The 24,879-nt window shown below is 39.3% G+C and overlaps 1 protein-coding gene across 1 annotated transcript in view; it reads left to right on the top strand.

The window, feature by feature from the left end:
• LOC114657499 (sodium- and chloride-dependent GABA transporter 2-like) overlaps nucleotides 1-24,879 on the top strand; it is a 151,319-nt gene that overhangs the window by 17,049 nt on the left and 109,391 nt on the right. Inside the window, exon 2 of the mRNA XM_028809366.2 lies at nucleotides 3,020-3,228. Within this exon, the coding sequence (XP_028665199.1) occupies nucleotides 3,033-3,228 (196 nt within the window). The 5' untranslated portion in view covers nucleotides 3,020-3,032. The remainder of the gene's footprint in view (nucleotides 1-3,019; nucleotides 3,229-24,879) is intronic.

Here is a 24,879-nt window from a genome sequence, read left to right as displayed (position 1 = left end):
ACGGTTATTATAGTTAACGAAAACTAAAATCAAAACTGAAGCTATTAATAAAGAACATTTTTGTTAACAGAAATAAAATAATTAGCAAAACTGAAATGAAAAACTTAAACTAAATGAAACTATTAAAGTAAATGAATAGACTAACTGGTCTACAGGGGTCCCGAAATTAATCAAAATATATTAATAAGAATTTCATATTTGGTTTTTGAATAAATATTCCTGCTGTTAATCTTTAACCCTTTTAACTTTTAACTCAAACAGAAAGTCATCCACCATGAGCTCTCCGCGTATATCCATCCCATAAATGGTGGCTGGTGATGGAGTGTCGGTGTTTATACTGCATTTTAATACGGGCGCATAAAATGTGTGACAAAGAAAGCAATTTACTGTGTCATAATAGTGACAGTTCTTCAGGTGCTGACAGTGACAGGTATGATAAATTCAGGTCCAAGTGTTAATGAAGCATATACCAAAGTGATGATTTTGCCTTGAATGTGCTCTTCAACTTTCAAAGCTGCCATTCACTGGATCTCTGGGGCTCAAGAGAGAGGTACTAGATACAGATAATTCTTTACAGAATTTCAGTCTGTTTATAAATAGTAGCATGTTAGCTGTAATTCTGACTGAGCCCAAGATACTGTATGTACAAAGCAATTAATACACCAGCACACAAACTAAATTCCAAGCTTCACAAGTCTGATGTTTGTTACGATGAGCTGCTGCATTTCTTTGTGCTTGTTGTATATAAAGATGTAATTCAAAAGCCTGAAGTTGGAATGTGCTGGTCAACAAAACCTTTACTGTATGGATAGAAAAATCACAAGTGAGTAACATTTTAGTTTATTTCTTAGGTACTGTATCTGTGTTTTGCTGAGAACAGGAGAAATCCTGTTTGAAAATAAAACATTGCTGATCTGAGACAACATACAAGATCAGCATATTGTTGCTGACCAATCACTTTTGCTTTAAAAAGGTTGTTTAACCAAAAATCAAAGTCAAATGTACACAGGAGTCACAAAAAATAAGAACTGTTACAGCACCGACCACTCAACTATCCCTAAAATTTCAGTGAAAACTGCAGTAAATAATACTAAACTTTTCAAAGAAGCCTCTGATTGTAAAATAAGTTGAAATGCTGAATTTATGGTGTCCAAAGACTTCTAACCAGAAGTCAAACTAAACTGTATCAAGGTAGGAGATGCAAAAACAATGTCTAAATAGTGCCTTCATAACACACACAAAAACTACAAAAGTCATAATAAAATACAAAAGATACAAATGGAAAAGAAAATACAAAACAAATAATACATTCCAAAAATGAATAAAATTCCCAGGGGGGTAAAATAGAAGGAAATAAAATGGAAAAAGATTGGGAAAGACCAAAAATTAAAAAAAGGCAAAAAATTAATAAATACAGAAACAAATATTAAATTTCAGAAAGGTTAAACATTCAATAACGAAACACAAGAATCCAAACTAAGCCAGTCCAAAATCCCAACTAAAAGCCTAAATCGAGAAATTTGATTGGTCAAAAGACCTACAAAACCAAAGCCAAAACATAAGAGTCAAGAAGGACCAAAGACACAGCAAACATAAAGCTAACTAATAACCCACTATTCAAAGTGAGGAAAACGCTGGTGTTTATAGCCCTCAAGTAGTGTAGCGTGTCCTATTTAAAGCACCTGGGGGAAATTATTTAATTAGCTAAATTATTCCTGCTGTAGAGCAAAAGTAAGATTGCGAAAGTATGTGGTCTTACTAGTGCAAAAGTATGCACTTGTAAGACCGCATCTGGAGTATTGCGTGCAGTTCTGGATCCCAACGGTACAAGAAAGACATAGTGGCACTTGAAGCTGTGCAGAGGAGAGCAACCAAATGCATCCCAGGACTTAAGGACATGTGACAGACTCAGAGAATTAAACCTGTTTAGTCTTGAGCAGTGGAGGCTGTGTGGGGACCTAATCCAGATCTTTAAAATCCTCAAAGGCATTGATAAAGTTGATCGAGCAACATTCTTTCAGCTTAAGGGTGAATCACATACTCAAGGACATCAGTGGAAATTAAGGGGAAGTGCATTTAAAACTGAAGCCAGGAAATACTTCTTTATGCAAAGAGTTGTGGGACTCTGGTACAAATGACTGAACCATGCAGTTGAAGCAGACACCTTGACAACCTTTATGAAGAATCTGGATGAGATATTGGGGTAGCTTGTGTATTAACTAAACAAGCAGGCTTGATGGACTAAATGGTCTCCTCTTGTATGTCAAATTTCATATGTTCTTATGTTCTTTAATGTTAAGGGCAGGTACAGAGAGGACAGAAAGAAAAGATCTAGTGCTTACCATGACTTATAATGGAAGCGTGCACATAAATGACACTTTTTGACTGATAATTGCTGCAAAGTTTTTCTACCAAGGTTTCTACCAGTTGTGTTATCACTTTTTGTTCAATGACCAAGTGACCAAACGGTGCCATACTGTGATATCTCAAGATGTCATTTGCCTGTAATTAATAAGTCAGATGAAACCCAGAAATCTCATTCCAAGAACAGGCCTGGTGAGCAGAATCAAATCTTTAGACAATGACTACATCAGAAGGATGAAGACCTTATTATTTTGTATGGTGGTTCCTTTGGTTAACATTGATTCCTCACATCTCAAGGATACTTGAATCCTGGCTTGGCTACTTGTATGTTAGCTTGGGGTTTTCTCAGGAGTACTGATTTTCCTCCCACCTCACAAAGATGTGTGTTGTGCTGGATGGTTGCTAGAATGCAAGTGAATGATGAACTTATTCCCTATCTAGGTTTGGTTCCTGACTTCAACCAATGCTAGGCTCGAGCTTCCCATTAACCTGAATTGGATTAAATAGATGGGTCCAGTAAATATTTAATGGACAGAATGTTTCACCAATCAAACAGTGTTATTTTGCTTAATTTGCCAGGTTTAGACAGAAACGGTATATTCTGAAGTTTTATAAAATCTAATATTATAAGTCATTTGCTTTCATTTCATTTCAGTTTTGGAGGGGACATGTCATGCAGACCACCTTCAGACACAGTCACTGGGGCCAACTGGGCGCTGGAGGTCAAACCTCAGAAGGAGCTGAAGATGAAAGAAAGAGGCCAGTGGAACAACAAGCTGGAGTTTGTGCTCTCAGTAGCGGGAGAGATTATTGGTTTAGGAAACGTCTGGCGTTTTCCCTACTTGTGTTATAAAAATGGAGGAGGTAAGTGTCTGAAATAATATATCAGGCCTAAGCTGGCTTTCTGCTTGCTTCAATTTTGATATAAAGGATTGATTGGGAATTATCTCTTTGTAAGACAAATAACCTGTAAAGATCTTGCCACTCTGTGATTAGTTGTTTTATATTACTTGCATGGTGAGCGGAGTTTTTCTGCAAGCAAGGCTGGGGAGTCTATGGTAAGGAAACATAATGTTCTGATTTGTAACACCAAGTGAGGCTTGTTTATAAGACATGAGTAGGATTAAGGTAAAGGCACGATCACTGCCACCTCAGAATGGGGCAACTCAGGTTCACCTTCTAAGCTGGGGGACCTTCTGGGTTACCTTTTCATGTAGTCCCTTTGTATTTGTTTAGATTTACCCCTAGGAACTCTGGTTTCCAGTCACGGCCCAAAGTGAAATGCTCAGGTACCTTGAATTTGGATATTGTAATAACAGATAGATTCCCAAAACCAGTTTCCATTGCCAGGGTCTACTCCGTCTAGGTCTTTCAATGCCTATGCCTGCCCTTAAACTGGTAATCTGTCGCTGGGGACAGGGAAGTCTGGACTGACCAGCTTGGCCTGCTAGCACTGCAACCCTCACCAGGGGAAGTGGTTTCAGATGATGAAAGATGAGAATAAGAGAGATATACTCGTCAAATAGTTGAAGTGCTAATGTGATATACCATTTAATGGAAGACATTCTGTTTTTTTTTTGGAAAATGGTCACAAGTATGGAAGGACTGCCGGTCTTACTGTACAGTGAACAGCAGTTCCTCTTTATGGGAGGATCTATCCTTAGAGGAGTCAGGGTCCAAAATGAGCCCTGACTTCCGGTTGTCTTGATCTTTATGTAGCCAATGGACCAGAATGGGCAGTGCTTCTGGTTGCACAGTGGAAGCAACATTACAGTTTGGCATCATTTTTCTCCTCCATTCTAAAGGAAAACAGGGAAAGTTGGTTACTGACTGTGTCATCTCTTTATCAGTCCTCGTCATTCTTACCTTAACAGAGATGGTGAGGTACCCTCTAGTCACGTACTGTATGTGTGGCAATATGAACAACTGAAGGATGAGTCAAAGAAGAAGGAGACTTACTCATATATGTGCTCATTAGCATGTACTGAAACTGCTTCAGATGATTTTCAGATGCTCCAATTCACAAAGAAAAGACCAACTAAACAGGTTATTTAAAAAGATCAAGATTTCTTGTAGATCAAATAGATAGAAGGTAGCTGTTCTTTTAAAGTGCAGCCAAACACTAGCAACCTTACAGAGACTTTTAAAGCATCCTGCTTTGGAAGAATTTGATTATTAAAATCTGTAATAATTTATTTTCTGCTCCATCTCTGTTACAGATCATGGGCAATCATGAATGGAATGGCTCCTTCATATCTGCACTCATGGACATGCACACCTTGACCTGGTCAGTTTAGAGTAGCTAGTTGAACTCTGATTTGGGAGGATGGATTATTTGGATAAATAAAAAAAGATTCCCTATGGCCATCAAACTATTGTTAATCCCTTTTCCAAACAGGCCCATTGCCATTTCCAGCTCCATTTAGATTGGTGTGGAGCTCAAGCCTCCTAGACTGATAGGTTCTGATGTTAGGTTATCTTCAGCAGCAAGTCTTGCTTAGAGACAATGATCACTGGCTATGCACATTCAAACAACTTTAAGAATGGTGGATTTTGGTCCACATTTCCAGATATCACTTTCCCACAGGAGCCATGGTGTCATGGTGTGGGACCTATGCTGCTGCATGTTAGTGTCAGTTGTTTTGCAGTTGTAGGAGTGTTTTTCACTGTTTTTTGGTATATTTTTTTATTTGGTTTTCATGTTGCTTTGCTAGCTGAAAATCTCACATTGTGTTAATGTTTGAGTCAGTGCCAAAAAGGATGGCTTTAAAGGTGAAAAAGGTAAAAAGGAAAAGTTAGAGTCATGATGAGTTATCATAAGTTTGGTACACAGAGAAATAACGAGGAAAGCCAATCATCAAAGACAAAAACACAAAACAGATTGGAACTGAAGTAAAAAGAAACAAAAACCCAAATTCTTTGATTTAATTTGCCTAATTAACACATATCAAAAATCTATTAGATTTGTTTCTTTTTTAGGACACTGCTCCTTCTCAGACAGCATTGTTTATAGTCTACAACTGAAGGTGTCATCATTTAATATGTGACTGGTAACATTGTTTACAAAAAACATAGCTTTGCCCATGACCCACATCACAAATGGCAGCATGCACCATGTGTAATATGGAAAACAGGATGATATGCTCATCATAATGTAATTTATTAATGCACAAAAAATAATAGTAAGACATATCAAAACTGAAAGATGAGATCCTGAAATCAAAAACCATGGAGGATTCATGACAAAATGCATCTGGGATGGCATAATGACATTATGTGGAGTGGATTCATGCATTGGAGTGTCATCAAAATGGCTAAGTCACCCCTTACCTATTAAAGCAGGCCTAGAAATATAGAAATACTGTATGTCAGCTTTTCTGTAAATGTTGGCAAGCACCACATTCAATCTTTTTAAAATTGTTTTGCTACTTTTTAGCTTGTTTCTTGATTGTGCCTTTGCATACAGGTTTTAATTTTTTTGGTCATGTCTATTTGTGTGCCTTATTTCATGTTTTTATGTTGAGTTAGCATTGTGCTGGTTTGTACCTATTAGAGGCTAATTAAAGTAGGCAGGCACTCACATTAACTTGTGAGTTCCACTGAAAGGCTTTTCATTTTAATTTGACCTTTCAGGTCAGTGTTATTAAGTTTTTGTTTTTTTCACCAACATGTGCTGCGTCTTTGTGTCTCCCTGTCAGTTGTGCCATATTAATATTTTACTTTAATGTCTCCACTGGTTGTAGCTAGAAGCTCCTCCTTATGTATGCAGCAATGCATTGAGTAGATTGTACTCTTGGCAGGTCTGCCTGATATAATTTTCTAATTGGACAATGCCTGACCACTCACCAGGTGTGCTATGATCTGTATTTGTTATACATTTTCCACTTTGACAAACTTATTCTAAAATAGAATTTGTTTATGGCAATGTTTTTAGTTTAGAAATAATTTTCTGATTCTTAATTATTTTTTACATCTTCCTCCAATAGCATCTTGGTTTTCCTGTGTGCTTCCATTTTGAGCAGTAGTTGCCGTAATGTTGCTATTCGATGCCTCTCAGAGGTGTGCAGTGCTAATGCCATCACCATGATGGAATAAAAGGTCAGCACCTTGGTGATGACACCTCTTGGTCATCTGAGTTTGTAAATAAAAACAAAGAAATCTGCACATATGTTTTTTAGGATTTATGTTTAGTATTCAGACCTTTGATTTTGATTTTTGATTAGCATTTAAGATTGATGAAAGTTTTGGCTTTGTTTTTGATGTTTCTTCTCCTGGTCATGTCCATATCATAAAGTTTGTGTTTTTTTCACAGCAGACATAGCAGTGGCATGCTGTACAATCAACATGCTTCTCTGACCAGCTCCATTCATAGATTTGTCTCCTGTAGAACATTTATGGTTCATTCTGGGACACCGCTGCCTGTCTCACACTCTTCAAAGGCCATCATCTTCATGGAGCAGAAATGGCAAAATGCTTGATTCAGTGCTCTAGAGGTCCCCCTTTAACTACTGTTTGACTATGCACAGCATGCTGTATCACTGGCCATGGGGGTGGGAGTGAGTGTAGGGTGCTTGATAACTACTTCTTACCACTCTATCAAATTTTTTCCAAGTCAAAATTTTAGTCAGTGGCGGTTTGTAATGTAGGCTGCTGGGGTGCCAAACTCCATATAAATTAATTAAGTAATCTATATATATAAAAATGGAATGGGTGGGTTGTCGGGTGGGCCTTTTTTTCATTCCGTCGTTTTTTCGACGTTTTGAAAATGTAGAATGATTATTTGATTTTTTTGTTTTTATTTGATCGTGTCTATGTAGCCGCCGTCGTAATAAAGTATCGCTAAAATCGTCATTTATCGTAATTTATTTTTGACGTATAACGTCGCCGTCGTCGAGGTCAGTGATACCAGTGCAAAAAATCTGCTTACGGTTGAAAGACACGCCCTACTCACTGGACAGTTAAAAACACCAATCAAACTAACGATGACATCAAGTATTACCCAATCAAAAGTAGGAAAGGAGGCATCTTCATAAAATGCGTGTGGGATGATTTGCATGAGACGCTGCTTTAAAAAACAAAATGATAAAAAAAATACGGGATAAATCCCGTCCAGTATTGATTCAAAACGGGACGCGCAATTTCATTCTCAAACGCGGCACCATTCCGTATTTTAAAGGACGGGTGGCAACCCTACAGTGCCAGGTAACCACCCATACAATCACATTGTGATTCAGACTAGGAATGCAATGAATGTAATTACCCCGATCTACATACAAGGCGAAAGTCTTGCAACATTCAAAGATGATGGTTTGGGATAAGTACACCATACAACATAAAAGAGCTTATGAAGCCTTGAACCGAAAAAAGCAACATCTCAGAGATCGTAAAAAAAAAAATAGGAGCTAATGTCGTTTTACTCGCTGTAGATTTTAGTCAAACATTACCAGTTATTTCACGAGGTAGACCAGCACATCAACTCAACGCGTGTTTAAAATCCATGCTTCTCCCACGCTCGGTTATATGTCGCGTGTTCTCGGGTAGGTGCACCAAAAAATGTATACATTTAAGCATGTAATGGGCAAACAAAAAATGAGGTATACCCGAAGGCACAGCAGTAGTACTTAATGTAACTTTACTTCTTAAATGTTAATGTTTTACTGTTTAATAATTTATACGCTTCTTATATGTTGTTCAAATTCTTTTATCAAAATACCACTGACAGCGCAATGCACGATAACATCGAGTGAATACACCATACGCATCCGCCCACGGCTGCCCTGCTGTGCGCAGATAGGACTTGATTGTACAATAAAATAAAATAAAGATAAAAAGACTAAAACAATCATCACCCATAAAGCGGATAGTAGACGTGACGTACTATATGTGTACCACATTTGAAGTGTATAGGTGCAACGGTTTGCGAGCTACAGGTCATTTAAAATCCTGGACAGACACACAAATTGCCATGGTAGCAAATTACACAAGAAGATTTTACTGTTTAATAATTTATATTTATATGAAACGAGCTGTATATACCCGGCGTTGCCCGGGGCAGAAGTAACCTAATCGGTCAAACACTTACATATATACCAAAGTAAACCTAATCGGTCAAACAGTTACATATATAAAAAAAGCGAACCTAATCGGATAAACAACTTCATATATACAGAAGCGAACCTAATCGGACAAACAGCTAATCTATATACATAAGCAAACCTAATTGGTCAAACAGTTACATAAATACAAAAGCAAACCTAATCGATGAAACAGCTTCATATATACAGAAGCGAACCTAATTGGTCAAACAGTTATGCATGTGCAGAATAATTTTACAAAGATTATGCGTGTTAACAATCATTAAAAAGAAAACATTGAGGAACTCTTCTTCTATATGTGATGAAGCTGGATGAAGCTGACTTGACGAAGACGTAGGTGGCATAGATTGGTTATTCTAAAACAGAAGAAAAAAATGAGTATCTATTATTATTTTAAATTAGAATGAAAATGAGAACCTTGATTAGAGATAGATTATCCGTATTAAAATATGTGCATGAATAAACTTTTGCTAACTCTCTAGCAAAAGTTTATTCATACAAATTGGCATGGGATGGCTTTGTGAAAAAGTAAAAATTACATAAAAATAAATTGAGAATGCGTACTTCAATTTGACTGAGATTATCTGTAATGATGAAAATAAAGTTTAGTATGTTTTTTTTTCCATACGGGAAGGATGTAAAACCTTACATAGGCACCCTTCAGCCCGTACTGAAGGGTAGTGTCAGATTCTTACTGACTAAAAAACACCCTTTTTATTCCACAGCTACCCCAAAAACCACTATTAGGCATTACTTTGGGGTGGCAGTAGTTTAGTTATGAAACAGCTGGGTCCTGAAAAAAATCTGTCTTATTAGTGGCTTCATCACATATAGAAGAACAGTTCCTCAATCTTTTCTTTTTAATGATTGTTAACACGCATAATGTTTGTAAAATCATTCTGCACATGCATAACTGTTTGACCAATTAGGTTCGCTTCTGTATATATGAAGCTGTTTGATCGATTAGGTTTGCTTTTGTATTTATGTAACTGTTTGACCAATTAGGTTTGCTTATGTATATAGATTAGCTGTTTGTCCGATTAGGTTCGCTTCTGTATATATGAAGCTGTTTGTCCAATTACGTTCGGTTTTTTTATATATGTAACTGTTTGACCGATTAGGTTTACTTTGGTATATATGTAAGTGTTTGACCGATTAGGTTACTTCTGCCCCGGGCAACGCCGGGTATATACAGCTCGTATGAAATAATTATTAAATAAAGGTATTCATTTCCACAACATGCCTGGTGTCAGTGCATGTCAACATCCATTAAAAAATGGTTCTGACTTATTTGATTAATTTCTGTGTGAATACCTATATTTCCTGAATGAAGGGTGCCGGTCAAATGAGAGTGTAAGTAAGTCCCTGCTCTTTTGGCAAGCAGGTGACCTGAGGCTCTCTTTTAATTTGTTGCTTTCAGATTTTTCCAGGGACACAGCACTCTGCGCCTCGGACACTCCTACTTTTATTAGTAGCAAATTAGTATTGTTTTAGTCAGGGGTGTCAAACTCCAGGCCTGGAGGGCCAAAGTGGCTGCAGGTTTTCATTCTAACCTTTTTCCTAATCAGTGTCCAGTTTTCACTGCTAATTAACTCCTTTTCCCTTCATTTTAATAGTCCTGCTGTTAAGGATTCAGCGCTCTGAATTAACTCGTTTCTTCATTAAATGACAGCCAAGCAGAAATGAGATGTGAAACAAGCCAGCAGTTGACCAGCTAAATTGGGTCTTCAAACTCCAACCAATTTCACTCCAACCACTTTTTTAATGAGAAGCCAATTCTTGCTGTTAATTAAACTCGTTATTTAATTCCATGGCTCATTGCTGCTCTCATTTTGCCACAGCAGACATTTCCAAAACTGTTGATTTTCTGTTTTTCCTAAGAACACCGCCAAAATGTTTTGGTGACCTAAGCAGACCAACATGACCAAGATCTTCACCTTTCTTTATTTTCAGGTTAGCTGGTCATGTGGTGGCTTGTTTTATGTCTCATTATTGTTTGGCAGCTCATTAAGGAAAAAAGAAACAACTAAGGGGTCTGAATCACATCAATTAAAACTAAGGCAAAACAAGTTAATCAGCAGCAAAAACGGCTCACTAATGAAGAAGATGGTTAGAATGAAAACCTGGAGCCACTGGATCCATCCAGGACTGGAGTTTGACACCCGTGGTTTTAGTTTTTTAAGTCTAATGTGATTAGACAATCATCAACGCACTATTTCTAGTTCATGTCAATGGCTCACAGTTCACACCCTCCATTAATGTAACTACAGACTTTAGATGGCAACTTCAAGGGAAATTCGGTTATTCATTAATGAAATACCCCTTCATAAATTGTTCACTTGAAGGAGAAAAGAGAAGATAAAGGAACTTGGACTGGACCGACCTGACTTAAAAATTCAGCAGCAGACAAGTGATCGAGGAAGAACTTATATAAACTTTTTCCACTTGTTATAACAGAGTTGGCTAACTGTACACTGTGGAAGTAATGCCTTTTTTTTTTGCTTTCCCTGTTGGCTGTTTCAAAGTGTTAATACCAAAGTGTTGTGGACAATGACAGAGGTATGAGACCTAAACCTCTTTCTGAAAAATGTAAGCGGTATGAAGGTAGCCGCAGTCATCTAGACAATAGCATTAGGCTATTTTTTTTTTGGCAGGCTTAGTGAAATGACTCAGTTTAATCAGAAAGTAATTGTGAAATTTTCAGGCCAGAAGGAAAGGAGGGCAAAATTTATGTTCAAGGAAATATAGGTATCCTAATCGTATAGGCAGAATACGATTTAGGCTGGACTTGTCCTGTGGGTGAAGTACAAGACAGGTTGAGGGTGAGTTATTTTTTAAGATTTTGGGTTCTGGGGATCCTACAATGTGAATTTGTGCCCAGGTGAGTTGAGCCTGGCAAACGTGCATAGGACTGGGCAGACTGGCAGCAAGTGTAGAATAAAATTAGGGTGGGAATGATTCTGTGGGTGTGGTAAGTGATACGTTGGGGTGAAAGACTAGAGAAAAATCAGATTGTATGATGTTTATCTATGGAATATAGTGAAAATGGCCAAGGACTGGGCACTTCATTAGCAGAGGCAGAATAAGATTTGGATTGGACTTATGCTATGTATGTTTTATAGGACAGATGAAAGTCCACGTTATTGGAAGTTTATGGAGGGAGAACATTATGATATGGGTTTTGGCAGAATGGGGAACTGGGCAAGTTGGCAGAGAATTGGGAATTCTGAGACAGGTGTACTGTAGTATAAAGTTTGTGTGGCAGGTGCACCTGTTCCTTTCCACATCTATAGATGTGAAAAGCACTATATAATAGATAAGTGCTGCTTTAGTTTGTCTCCCCAAAATATTGCACCACTGCCCACATTTTTTTTGCCAGCCGCCACTGCTTTTATTGCAATTCCTAGGAGTAATTCTGAGCCACTTCATAAATACAGGCACAGGTCTGGAATACTGTTGTATACGTAGTTCTAGTACTCAGTCTACATTAAAGACATAGCAGATCTAGAAGGTGTGCAAAAAAGAGCAATCATTTGCATCCCTAAACTAAAAGGCATAAAGAAATGAAAGGTTATCGCTGGTATTTCACAGCATCTGCACACTGCCTGTGCAGAGTCAGCAGTTTGCACATGTCTGAGTGGGTTTTCATTTTGTTTTATCCACTTTTAATCCCAAAGGTATGCATATTAGGTTAACAGACACATGTAAGCTGGTTGTGTAATATTAAGTGTGGGTGTGTGTTTAAATGTGAGTACATCCTGTGACCTCAGGAGCTCTGCAACATCTTTGGAAAGACCTAGACCTAGATCTCTTACTAAATCATTAAGTTCATCCTAAATGAATGGCTTTAGCTCATTGCTTGAACATGTTGGTACAAATTCTTCATCATCACCCGAAGGACTTCCTGCCTTTGACTGAGTTTCTGCAGAATTCAGACTGTCAGATGGAGTAAGGATTGGTATATCAGGTCTTATTATGGACTACCATAGCAGATACCCTGTGGGGGTAAACTAGCTCTGTTCCAGAGTTGTTTATGGTTGGTGCTCACAGTGCTTTGGAGATAAACACTGGCCTTCCATCAAACAATGGATAGATCAAGGCATAGGCTCAAGGAAAGGCAGTTTTATGTAGACCAAGTCTGCAAGATTCTCATCAAGGAATCAAAAAGGTGATCTTTATTCATAAATGTTATAAAGTTTCTTAAAAACTGAACAACATACCCAAGAAAACTGAAGATGAAGTTAACGTCAATGTCAATTTATTTATATAGCACATTTAAAACAACATAGGAATGCTTTGGCCAAAGTGCTTTACAATAAAAGAAGAAAAAAAACATACAATTAACATAAATAACATAAATAGAAATAAAATAAATGAACATAAATAAAAAAAATTATAAAAAGAAGTAATGTTACATAATCACAATGAGGAAACCATCAGTATTACTGAAGCTCATGGAATGCAAGTGAATATAAATGAGTCTTTAATCTTGTTTTGAACAGTTCAATTGTAGACGACTCCTTTATGTAATGAGGTAAAGAGTTCCACAGGCGAGGAGCAGCAGCTGCAAAAGCCCTGTCCCCCTTAGTTTTACACTTGGTACGAGGGACAACCAGAGACAGCTGACCAGAAGATCTAAGCACTCTAGATGGCTGGTGTAAAGAACACAATTCAGATAAATAGGCAGGGGCAAGCCCATGTAAAGATTTAAACACTAGTAACAAGATTTTAAAATCAATTCGAAAACTGACAGGCAGCCAGTGTAAAGAAGCTAATATTGGAGAAACAGAATCAGACTTTCTTGCCCCAACCAGAAAGCAGGCGGCAGCATTCTGGACCAACTGCAACCTACGTATCAGGGATTTGCTAATCCCAGAATACAGCAAGTTGCGTAATCAAGGTGAGAAAAGATAAAAGCATGAGTAGCTTTCACATGATCCCTAGAAAATAAAAAAAGGCTTGATCTTACCTAAAAGACAAAGCTGGAAAAAGCAACAGAATTAATCTGTTTCTCAAAAGAGAGGTTACTGTCAAAGATAACACCAAGATTGCGGATTTGAGGTTTGTAAAAGACAGTGAAAGAGCCAAGAAGTCCAAGACCAATTTGGGCTTTAGCTGATGGACCCACTATAAGCACCTCCGTTTTATTTTGATTCAGATCAAGAAAATGATTAGCCATCCAGGATCTTAGTTCAGAAAGACAGTTGTGCAGTTGATTCATTACAGAGTTGCAGACGGAAATATAAACCTGAGTATCATGAGCATAGCAGTGAAAAGAAATGTTAAATTTCCTAAAAATCGCTCCAATAGGGTGAAGGTATATAGAGAATAAGATAGGACCCAAATTGATCCCTGAGGAACACCACATTTAAGAGGAGCAGTAGACGAAAAAGAGGAATTTAAAGTCACTGAAAAGTGCCTACCAATTAGATATGACCTGAACCAGTTAAGAGCAGCCTCTTTAAGCCCAACAAGATTTTCAAGCCGCAACAGCAATATCTCATGGTCAATAGTGTCAAAGGCAGCGGACAGGTCAAGGATAACAAGGACCACCTGAGTCAGTAATAAGAGAGATGTCATTGAATACTTTCAGGAGGGCCGTCTCAACACCATGATAACGCCTAAAGCCAGATTGGTAGATCTCAAATAAATTATTGGAGTTAAGGTGATCAACCAATTGATTATAAATAATTCTTTCTAATATTTTAGCCATAAATGGCAATTGGGAAATCAGGCGAAAATTGGCTAAAACTCCAGGATCTAATTCTGCCTTTTTTAGACAGGGACGCACCGTAGCATGTTTAAAAAATGAGGGCACAACCCCCTCACTAATAGAACCATTGATAATGGCTAGTAAAGGTAGTAATAGTAGGTGTAGCAGGAGTAATAATACAAGATGGAAGTCAGTAAGCACAAACTATAGAGTCATTAAGTGAAAACATTCTAGTACTAATGTCCTGTACTCAAATATTTATTTTCCAACCTATGTATTCCTTTCTTCTGTGGGAAACCCATGTACCTTATAAGGGTTTCGTGGCCTTTTTGGTGTTGCAACCTACTTTTTCCCCAACTATATATATAATTCACTAAGCCAGGAGACAAGTAGCCGACCATGGAAAGCACGCCGGAAGGGGCGTGGAGACAAGTAGCCGACCATGGAAAGCACGCCGGTAGGGGCGTGGATTATATAATTCACTAAGCCAGGAGACAAGTAGCCGACCATGGAAAGCACGCCGGAAGGGGCGTGGATTCACTAAACCGCCGACAAGTAAGACGCCAATGGCGCACGCAGGAAGGAGCCACGCCCACCAACTCTTAGACCATTGGATACGACGAAAAAATCACAGTCACGCCCACCAACTCGGACGCGACGCCTAGAAAATCATGCCGTCATTTCTGTTTGTCTGTGCCACATTCCACTTGCAGCTCTGAGCTACGTTGACTTTTCATTAGTCAACCTCAGTGGAATGTTGGTTCACACAGAGGCAGCGCGAGAGACAGAGCCTCGCGCACACACACACACACAGAGGCAATGCCAGAGAGAGACAGAAGCATACACAGGCAGCGCGTGAGAGAGAGCCACGCACACACACAGAGGCAGTGCCACAGAGAGACAGAGGCACACACAGGCAGCGCAAGAGAGAGCCGTGCAATCCTTTAAAACTGAAGTTAAAACACAATGAAAGAAGCACACCGGCTTTCTCTCTCTTTCCTCACTCACTCACACACTGCACAGGGGAGAAATGCCCGAAGCACGAGTCTACACTGTGAGTGCGATGATTATTTATTTAAAAATGGGCTTTTGAAGGGGAGCTGTGGACCCGCTATACCACAGGATCACCTGTGACATTGCCTTCACATTGTTTTCCTTTTATTTATAATCCTGTTGAGCACATCAGACACCCAGGCAAACAACACTGAATAATCAATAGCTCCAACTACTTTGCCCGCCCCCACTCCTCACCTGAGTCGGTTTCGTCTCTGTTCAGCAGTGTTTGCCAAACTCGGTCCTGGTGAACCCCTGTGGCTGCAGGGTTTTGTTCCAACCAGATTCCTAATCATTAATGCCGGTGAAACTCATCCGGGATAAGTCGGTTTTTCAAACGCAGCCTTGTAGCAGATTAGTCTAGCAAGATGTAATAATCCGAGATGAATGCGCGCCCTCGCGCTGAGTGAAAAGCCAATATATATTGAGTCTACAAAACATGATCACCAAGTCTTTGATAGGCTGCAACAAAATAATGAAAGAACGGGCGCATTTTTTTCACACAAGCTGAGTGAGTGGGTGTTAGTTAGTTAATTAGCAACTCGAAGGATTAAAAAACATTGAAAAAGCGGCGTGGATTGGTTTGCAGTGTGTAAAACAGTTTGTTTGTCGCGGATAATTTGCTATCCACACAGGGACAAACCGGGAAGTGAACCCACAATCTTCCACTGTCTCCTTACTGCAAAGCACCCGTACTACTACACCGCCACAAGGCAGTTAAACAATGCACCGGGCCACATGTTCATTTTTTCCCCTGTGCTTAAAAGACATTAAAAAACTGTTTCTCAACTGTGACTCCCGAACAACTCAGTACGCGAAAAGCGGCCAGAATCGCAAACAACAATCAAAACTCTACGTGACTCACAGGTAGTGATGGTCCGTTCTATACTAAGGTTTCCACACTGTGTCGAGCTTTCCAAGCACTGCAGATTTTAATACTTGATCGAATAATGACATCTGTGATTTAAGGATTTCACATTTTCTTTCTCAAATGTGCTTACCTCCGGATTTTTCAAATGTTAATTTTTTCCCTGTGCTTAAAAATCATTAAAAAACCGGCCTGATTATGCGGCGTATGGTACGCCGCGGGTTGGCTAGTATAATAATAATTCATTACATTTATATAGCGCTTTTCTCAGTACTCAAAGCGAACCCACAATCTTCCACAGTCTCCTTACTAGTAATGGGCCACTCGATACTCAGGTTTCGACACTGTGTCGAGCTTTCGAAGCACTGGAGATCGAAGCGCCGCTTCGAGGCTTGCTTCAAATGCGCCCATCACGTGATTTTGAGTCACGCTTGCGTAATGACGTCATTGATATCTGCGCAGTCAGCAGTCGATTTGGTCATTCACTAGTCTGTTAAAGCGCTTTGGCTCAAAGCGTAAAAGCAGTTGTTCTTGCTACAGCGATAAGGTTCGCTAACCTGAGATCAAATCCTAATTTAGGCTCGCATATGTTGAAATAAGGATTTTGTATAAAACAGTTAAGTAGTACTTGTCTGAAAGTTAACAAATATATTTTGGAGACATTATGAACGATTTACATGGGGCACCTTTTTCCTTGGTGTGGAATCGTGTCCACCTAGAATCTGTAACAAATTAATGAGCATATTTTGCGTAAGGTAGCACGTATTATAACAATCCAGAATCTACTCTACGCCATGTCGATCATATCAGAGAGGCTAAGAAACGCTTCACTAAAGCCGACATGGTCATTACACCAGTATATGCGCAAGACACTCTCATTAAACGTTTTTACTATTCAGTGATTCCCAGATATGTAGCTGATTTGTATTACTGATTTCCAAAAAGCAATGTGAGTAAAAGCGTGTGCTGCATAACTAATCACAACTGTCTTCTGCAATTTTAGGAAAGCTTCGGGAGTTCTGCGTTAATGAGACAAAAACGTTGTAAAGAAACTTTGCGAATTCATCCAGAGGTGAACATAAAGATCACTCAAGTACTGACAAGAAGGAGCAGCTGGATAAGCACATGTGGAGCCAAACTTTCAAAAAAGCACCTGACTTTGTCAGCAACATCCTTTCCTTCTGAATGCATCTTATCAAAGGCTGCACCGGGGGGTAAATAAGTAATCTTCCGAACTGCAGCTCAACGGAGTAAATCATTGATGTAAATAAAATTATTGAAAGACTAAGCTTTTGTCGTTTCTGTATTCTTAAACCATCTTCCAGTCCCACAATCCCCCGCAGTCACTGTCACATTTAACGTTCCCTGCTCCTCACCTGTCGTGTCACCCAAAGCATCAACACTCAGTTTCATTCAAGGCTTTACCGTCCTTCCTTTCATAGACATAAAATAAGACACACATTCCCTCTACATACGTGTCCAATAATAATAGTAAACTGGCAGGAATGAGAAAAAGCACAAGATGGGAATATTCATGACAAGAGCCTCGGCATCAGGGTGAGGATGTGCCTTGTCACCCATTACGTGAACTCGTCTGCCACCCTTCAGTTGCACTGGCACACCTTACACTCTGGGGCAATTGCAATGGAGAATACCGACAATGTACACCTTCAGAAGTGGAATAAATCGACTGTATAAGTAGAACATTTCAGATAAACTATGAATTTTGTTAATCATAAACAATGCAACATAACTATTATATGTGTTGTTACTTTTTATTTATTCTCACCAAACGTTACATATCTACAAGGGAAATGAACATGGGTAATATGTTTATAATCATTCTCACTAAAATACACTGTCAAAACATATTAATGAGCAAACTAACTAAGACACATTGGCCTTTAGGAAATATAAAAAAGCGTATGCGCTGCCATTTAGGACAGAATGCATTGTTAATTTGACGCACTCTCTACTGACGCGATGTCACGAAGAAAAAGAAACAGCACAGTCCGTGCAAACTTATCGCCTCCTTGGTTTTTGACCTTATGATTGTCAACATCAAATCAATAAAGTCATTTTAAGAAGATGACAAGTCTGCTATAGTCAGTTCAATTAACGCTCCTTTTAAAAAAATTGCTTATACCGAATATAAATCAGAATCTCAATGATGCGGGACTCGCGAGTAGTAACGAATAATATATGACACTGAGAAATTGTAATTCCTAATAACGGGAACAAGTAAAAACTACGATTTCCTAAAACGGACACTGTAAATGTAGGCATTTCAATAAATAATTTAGGAGACTTCAATACCAATTTAAGAACTACGTAGGCTACCTGTTGTACTATAAACGCTACCTCAAGCAGCACTTAACAGTAAACAGTCTAACAGGACAATGACTGACTGAAACGAAGATGCTGCGCCGCTACAATAAAGGTTCACACTGTCATTCTGCATGTTTAGAAGGCGCTGATTGGCTGAAACTGTTTATAGCGAATTGTCTTAAATTGGTAGTGTCGTATACGATCAGAAACGAAAAGACACATTTAGGCATGCTGGACAGTAGTTTGTTTTTCTACAATACAAATTCAGTACAACACCAGGGTCTCCAAACACACAAATATGAAGCTTATTACGTTTTACATTGAAACTCTTTACATACACAATATAATTAGGGACGTGTGCACCCTGCCCGTCTACGGCGGCCCAATCTTCCCTTGACAGCTCGATTCGCTCACTATCCGTCCAAGCTGAAAATATTGTTAAATGGAGGAATTGAAAAAAACCTTTATCAAGAGGAGGATCGACGACGCGAACCGCTGGTGTTTTTACCGATACCATTGAGCCACCTAATCAGGATAATCAACGAGCTTCGTACAACTGAACTACTACTACTGTTCTTATTGCGGCGGATGTGGAAATATGTTGTTTGACATATGCCCGTTAAATTGGTTTAATTGACACGAGAGTATCATTGTTGTATTCTCCTAATGAAGACAAAAAAATTATATTTATAGATGTATACTATATGACGTACGGTTTTGAACAAAATTAAGCGTTCCATAAAAAGGTTGCACGATTTACCTAATCTTTTTATATATATAAAGTTGATATATGACAATATATTGTATCTTTGACACTATGTATCAGACAAAGGAAATCACAACAAACCACAAGAACAATAATTACTTCTCAGCAACTACCTGAATTGTAGTTTAACTATATTAAGTGAAGTGTGTAATGTCAATACGAATTACAAAATATAACTAGAGAGTTAAGTGTCAGATAGACTCTCAAAATATAGAGGTCAATGCCTTTGAGTGTGCTGAGGCTTCACAAAGATTCAGTAACCAGTGACCATGTCTGCTCGAGACTTCGAAGCCCTATCATGATCCAATCTCTGTACTACGCATGTCTGAGGCTTCAGAGCTCCGTCATGAGCTCAGCACTACGCATGTCTGAGGCTTCAGAGCTCCGTCATGAGCTCAGTACTACGCATGTCTGAGGCTTCAAATCCCCGTTTGAAGCCCGTCATGACGCAATCTCAGTAGTACTACGCATGTCTGAGGCTTCAAATCCCCGTTCGAAGCCCGTCGTGACGCAATCTCAGTAGTACTACGCATGTCTGAGGCTTCGAATCTGCTCGAGGCTTCGAAGCCTCAGTTACCCCAGTGCGCATGTCTGAGGCTTCGAATCTGCTCGACGCTTCGAAGCCTCAGTTAACCCAGTGCGCATGTCCGAGGCTTCGAATCTGCTCGACGCTTCGAAGCCTCAGTTAACCCAGTGCGCATGTCCGAGACTTTGGAGCCACGTCATGAGCTCAGTATTACGCATGTCTGAGGCTTCAAATCCCCGTTTGAAGCCCGTCATGACGCAATCTCAGTAGTACTACGCATGTCTGAGGCTTCAAATCCCAGTTCGAAGCCCGTCATGACGCAATCTCAGTAGTACTACGCATGTCTGAGGCTTCGAATCTGCTCGAGGCTTCGAAGCCTCAGTTAACCTAGTGCGCATGTCAGAGGCTTCCGTGTCCCGTCACGATCTCAGTACTCAGCATATCTGAGGCTTCGGCACCCCATCAGGATGCAATCTCAGTACTACGCATGTCTGCTCATTGCTTCGAACCGCAATGCATGGGGGCGGGACATTTCCATTCCTCATGTCAGCTTACTGTTTCAACCCGAGAGTTAGGAAGTTATATTAATTACATTACACTGCATATTCCACCACCAGGTTACAAAATTTCAACAGAGTTGTGATTGGTGAAACAAATCTTTCTGGATCATCAACACAACTGAAATTATTGTGCAGTACATTACTTAGTGTCAAAATATAAAATGACAAATTTTGCATATTAAAATGCTGACTATTAGAATGCATAAGAACAGCTGTACTAATATGGTTCAAAACACTTCCTTCACCATAATACTCTGGCTGTTCTCATAAATATTCCAGTCTCTGTGTTGCACTGCCTCACTTCTATAGTGAACAGTGTTATGCGTGTATTCACTGAATATAGAAATCAACATATATATGATTGTACCGCTACTTCGCGGTTCACTTTTCGCGGATTCACGACTTCGCGGGTTTTTAAATACAAGTGATTGCCCGCCTATCGCGGAAGTTATGTTCCAGACCCATCAGCAACAGGAGAAAATCCGCAATATAGAAAGACCATATAAATAAACATTTTTATAGTTTAAGCCTTAAAATACCCATCCCACATGCTTTAAACACATGTAAACTTATAAAACACACTTTGTTAACACATATGATATGTGGATGTCGGGCTAAGGATATGAGTAACATCTCACTATTATAAAACATTTTAACTTCACACAAGACAAGACAGTGAGACAGGAAAATTGGTAATGTACAGGCTTTTAAATTATTGACACGCAGAGCGACAAGCAGCACAAAGCCAGCACAAAGTCCACTTCTCCTTAGCGTTCATTCTGCTCCCCACCCCCTTGACAATGCGAAGTGGCAGGAGCGTACTGCGCTTCCGGGGAGGGGGGTTTGAGCGAAGGTGCGTTCAGCTCTCTATATATATATATATTTGCAGCTGGAGATCCACAAAGGGAGAAAAAATGTATCATGTATCATAAAGTAGTTTTTATTCCTGAGCTTTCAACCCCTGCCAGGGGTCTTCATCAGAGGATAATGCTTAGACTTGCAAGAATCAAAGGCAATATATAGCAAAACATTATGTGGATGGGGGGTGGCTAAATCAGTGTGATTTGGTATTGGGTGTACAGTTTATTTATTATGAACATGTTCTTCTTAAGTTTACATATGCTGGATTTACGTCCAAGTGTCTGTTGATGGCGTTCTCATTTGATAGCCAAGATTCGGCCAGCTCTCTGTCACTTTTAGTACTGGCCTTAAATTTGACTTGTCCCAGTTAAATGTATGTCCTGTTGATTTAGTATGCGTGTAGATCAATGAAAGTGAGTCCTTTCTTCTGACGGCGTTGCGATGTTCCTGTATACGTGTTGCGATTCTTTTTGAAGTTTGTCCTATGTATACTGCTGAGCAAGAACTGCGTGGAATACTATAAACTGCGTTTCGTGTTTCTGCTATCGATTTCTTGTTTTTAGCATTAAACAGGACCGTGCGCAGATTGTTGGTGGGTTTGTGTGCTATTCTGACGCCTGACTTGGCCAGGATGCCCGCTGTACCTTCTGACACATTGTGGTGATAAGGGAGTGAGTGCCAGGTGGGGTGGGGGTTCTGATTCAGTTCAATTGTTTGCTGAGTTTTTTGGCGTCTTCTGTGTAAGCTCCGATTAATGAATGTTTTTGAGTATCCGTTTGAAGTTAAAAGATGGAAGAGATAGCGTCTCTCATTCATTTTTGTTTCCTTCGTATTACAGTGGGTGTGGACTCTTCTGAATAGAGTTTTAACACAGCTCCGTTTATGAGATACCGGGTGGTTGCTGGTGAAGTGAAATATCTTGTTTGATATTCTATATGTTCTATTTACTGTGTTATATGTTGTTTTTATACTGTTTGCTACGATATCACTGTTTCTGTCCCTTCTCATAAATATTCCTTTTCTTCCTCAGGTTCATTATTACTGCTATAATTACTGCATTAATGTTCAATATGTCTGTCAGTCAGTCAGTCATTGTCCAACCTGCTATATCTAAACACAGGGTCACGGGGGTCTGCTGGAGCCAATCCCAGCCAGCACAGAGCGCAAGGCAGGAACAAATCCCCGGCAGCATGCCAGCCCACCGCAGGACACACACATACACCAAGCACACACTAGGGACATGTTAGGATCTCCAATGCACCTAACCTGCATGTCTTTGGACTGTGGGAAGAAACCGGAGCACCCGAAGGAAACCCACGCAAACACGAGGAAAACATGCAAACACCACGCAGGGAGGAGCCGGGAAATTAACCCGGGTCTCCTTACTGTGAGGCAGCAGTGTGATCAAGATGTATCTAATGAAAATATGTGTCTTGTTTCATGTGTATGATGAAATGGTAGATCTAGCTAACGTAGAGGGTTTCATTAGTTGTATTAGCTATATTATGTTACAATAGGTAAACTGCAGGTTTTGTACTTTGAACGTTAGGTGATATACATGTATCAAGTCTTATTTGCGCATGCTTAGAGATAAATGATTAGTATGGGCTGCTCTTACAGTAAACAAGAATAAATGTTTCTGGCAAAGACAGATTTTGTTTGAAATTACTATAAATATGGATAGCTGCCTGCTCTTTGTTTCCAGTGCATTAGTAGATCTTCATGTCGGCGTCTGTATCAATCGATGAAGAGTCTACAGCGTCGTCCTTAACAAGGCTAACATGGGGTGAAGTAATTGACAGTGCTGATAAAAGTAAACACACGACATATCTCAGTGACATTTGGCTTTACCTCCCCTTCATCATCTCACGTGCACTTTTAAACAAACTTCAAGGTGTCGTTTTGAAACATTTGTGCGTCAAAAGCTCAGCGTCTCATTTCCAATGCACGTGATGATGTGGATGTGTAGCGCCAGTTCGTATCAGTATAGTTATTGCAAAATTTAGTGACAGTTAGTGATGGACCAATCGCATTTCCACGAGGTGTAGTCTAGTTTGGTTGAAGAGTTTAATTCAAATACTGATATATGCTGGTTTTACATTGGAATTAGAATATGAATGTACATTATGCAGATTAAATTCCCGATTAGAAGTCTAACACCAACCAGGTTTTCAAGCAGCATTGCCGCATAATCGGAACTATCAATCAAACGCATCAGGCAACGGCAATCTGCAATCCCCAGACAGATGCTGACCAGGTTTGTTATTGAACACGAGACCTGGCGCTGTCCGACTGGCGTAATTGTTCAAGCCACCGTTACGCATACATTTACTTCTAAACAACGGTAATCCGTGCTAGCGCCTAACATAACTAGTCAACGTTGATCCGATTACTGCAGAATAATTACTTGCTAAGCGTATGTCGATTTACAATTGCCAATTATAATTTTTGACTTCAAAGGTGTATATCACAACTTCATAGAGATTCGGTATTCGTCCACAATGCTCTAAGAGTTTACTGTTAAAATGTGCTGTTAATACAAATGGCCAGGAGGTGTCCCTAGAGAGGTGAGTGTCAAATGCTTCGAAGCTTCGATACGATTTCCGACACAATTGCTTCAAACGTGTTGATGCTTCATGAGGCTTCACTCCGCCCATCACTACTCCTTACTGCAAAGCAGCAGCACTACCACTGCGCCACCTGTGAATAAGTGTCTTTATGACCCACCAGTCATCCATCCATCCATTTTCCAACCCGCTGAATCCGAACACAGGGTCACGGGAGTCTGCTGGAGCCAATCCCAGCCAACACAGGGCACCAGTCACAATCGTAGTAAATTTAGCACAATGGTCAGAATGAGGGGATTCATTAGAGCGTGACCCACTCGCTGCTATCTTCGCAAACCACTTCAACCGACTCCCAATAAAAACAATAGCAACTTGAAACCCACCGGCAGCAGTTGAGAAACACACTATTATATTATCTATGAGGGGCCAAACAGGCCAAAAATCATATATTTTTGTACGCAAACTGATAGTAAATATTCATAAACCAATAGTGTTCATACGTAAACCAATAGATTACACACAGAAATATATGGTTTATGGCCTGTTTGGCCCCTCATAATAATCCACTAGAGTAACTTATTTAAATGGTTGCACATTTTTATTTCAGAAACATATAATTAGATAACTAGATACTCTCTTTTTTTTTAAGTGTTGCCCATTCTGCGGCAAACTCAAGTAAAGGCTTTACGAGGCAATAAACTCTGATAACAAGTAACTTCCATGAACTTTAAAATTTGTTTTTCAGTTGAGGACCTAGCTGGAAACCTTTCCACCAGCTTGGCTACTTTGAAGCTATTTTTTTTTGGTGGTGGCTGTGTGTTTGTATGTCTTGGCCAAGAGAAACCGGTCTTGCAGATCAATCCACCACAGCGTGAAGTGAAGTATGCTGTTGGCGTTCAAAGCTAACTGGACTTTGACCCTTTTCATTTGCGAAAGACAGCTGTTTAAACTTGTTTAAAGCTGACTTTTAAGAATGTTAAAAATCACAGATTTTTTTAAGATTAGATCTACAAAAGTATTCATGGAACCCCAATAAATTAGAAACCATGTTGCAGTGGCATACTTTTAATAGAGGAATCATAAAAATAATAAGGAGGGGATACTTTTTAAGTCAAATTAATTTTTTTCTTCAAGGAGTTACAAATGTTTAACTAACTTATTTAATTTTATAAGGTTTA

This window comes from Erpetoichthys calabaricus, chromosome 1, assembly GCF_900747795.2.
Source record: "Erpetoichthys calabaricus chromosome 1, fErpCal1.3, whole genome shotgun sequence".
Classification (NCBI taxonomy): Eukaryota; Metazoa; Chordata; class Cladistia; order Polypteriformes; family Polypteridae; genus Erpetoichthys; species Erpetoichthys calabaricus.
Note: the sequence above shows the minus strand (reverse complement) of the source record. Positions and strands in the feature narration are given on the sequence as shown.